Raw genomic sequence first — 1,825 nt, 5'->3', positions numbered from 1 at the left:
GAGAAAATGCCCTCTGATTTGACCCTGGCTCTGTCCTGGCAAAGCAGTACAGATCCCAAGATCTTTGCCTGGGACACTCCCTTAAGTAAACTGCATATCTGGCCTTTCTGCTCAGGTTACTGACAACAGTATTTTACTTTTAACCTTTTAAATAATTACAACAGTAATTGATGTGTATATGTGGAGCAAATCTGTCTGTGTGGTTGGGGAAGAGGCTTATCCAAAACCCCAACATCTTCCATTACTTGGGCAGGACTAGCTGTTTGCTTAGTTTTGCCCTTCTGCACATTAAAATGTTCCTTTTTGACCTTCTCACTCCTTTTGTCAGCAAACATCTTTGGGCAAGGTGCTGAGAGCTCTCAGGCTTATTCCACATGGCTTTTTGGCCATGGCAATGATTTTCTTTGGTGTCTGGGCATGGAAATAAGAAATTATCACAACTGAAAATGTAAATGGGATAACTCTGTGTCTAATACAAGTCTCTTTGTGTAGCAGAAACCCCCTAAGTCATTAATCAGCAAGTGTCACTGCAATGTATCTAAACAGCCTCAGTTTCACAAGTGACATAGGTTTGAGACTCTCCTTCCTGGTACTTTGGATTATTTAGGATCTAGTCTGTTGTTTTGGTGCTTCAGCACCATCTGCTGGTCCCAGGACCATGTTCTAGTAGCTGCATGGGCAGAGTGCATGGACTATTCCCATGGAGAGGAGGTCTGGGTAAGCTTTTCAGGATGGTTTGTTCCAGGAACTGTTTCTGCAGATGCCAGGTCGTTAGCACAGGAGTAGATAAAAGGGAAGGGGTTACCACCTGAGGGGAACAACTTCAGTGTTGTGAACGTGGCCCAAGTTGGCTAACAGCACAGAAGAGGCTGCTGAAAGGGCTGTGTGTCCACTGGGGACTCCCACCACTAGCTGCAAAGTGTGGTGGATGTTCTAATGAAACTGATCCCCCTACTTTGTGGAAGGGCTTTCAAGAAAGCTGTGGATAGATAGGGACTTCAGTTCTTCCAAATTGTCCTTGTGGAAATAATCTAACTTTGGGTCTCAGTGTAGTCTTTTTGGTTTTTTTGAACAGATGTGCATGGTATGACTTGTTGTTTTCATTATTATCCCTTAGAGTTTTGCAAAGGGAGCAAGTAGAACAACTTGCCAGTTAATAATTGTGATTCTAGAAGCTGAATTTGAAATGGTTTGTCTTCAAACCCATAGCTAAAACTTGACTTAATAGCATCATCTGTTTAACTATATAGAAATTGTTACCAGGTTTTTGTACTGGTTATTATAACTATTGCCCATTTCAGCTGCATTTGGAAGGAAAACAAAAAATAAGGCCAGCTAGAGCCCTGGTATTTAGAACTGAGGGCAGTCACTGTAAATAAAAGTAACTTTTACTTCCTATAATTAACTGCTGCAAAATGGCATGTGACCAATGTGCTTTTATGGCTGTCTGAACACAAGAGCCAATAATTTATTTTGAACTCTTTTCTCCCCCACTGTCTTGCAGGCATACAGCTGTCCCATGTGGGCACCCCATTCCTACCTGTACCCCCTGCACCAGGCCTACCTAGCTGCCTGCAGAATGTACCCCAACGTGTCCCTCCCTGTGTATCCACACAGCCCCTGGTTCCAGGAGGCTCCAGCGGCTCCGGGCGAGAGCGAAACCGCTCGACCCAACAGGCACTTTGCTGTGCAGAGCGAGGCCAGATCCAACGGGGGGCAGGTTCCACAGGTGGACAGCAGATCTCCATCTCTGCCTCTGATCATACCCACAGCTCAGGGGTCAGAGAGTCAAGGACAGGTCTGCGTGGAACCTGAGAATCCAGCG

At 45.2% G+C, this 1,825-nt stretch overlaps 1 protein-coding gene across 1 annotated transcript in view; it reads left to right on the top strand.

The window, feature by feature from the left end:
* The window catches only part of OTUD4 (OTU deubiquitinase 4), a gene marked incomplete at both ends in the record, with an annotated part of 23,744 nt that overhangs the window by 21,531 nt on the left and 388 nt on the right, over nucleotides 1–1,825 (top strand). The window contains one exon of the mRNA XM_009080108.1: nucleotides 1,505–1,825. This exon is cut by the window's right edge and continues 388 nt beyond it. Coding sequence (XP_009078356.1) covers nucleotides 1,505–1,825 — 321 coding nt within the window. The remainder of the gene's footprint in view (nucleotides 1–1,504) is intronic.

This window comes from Acanthisitta chloris, unplaced genomic scaffold (genome assembly GCF_000695815.1).
Source record: "Acanthisitta chloris isolate BGI_N310 unplaced genomic scaffold, ASM69581v1 scaffold8108, whole genome shotgun sequence".
Taxonomy (NCBI): Eukaryota; Metazoa; Chordata; class Aves; order Passeriformes; family Acanthisittidae; genus Acanthisitta; species Acanthisitta chloris.
The sequence above is the reverse complement of the archived record's forward strand: the minus strand, read 5'-3'. Positions and strand labels throughout refer to the sequence as shown.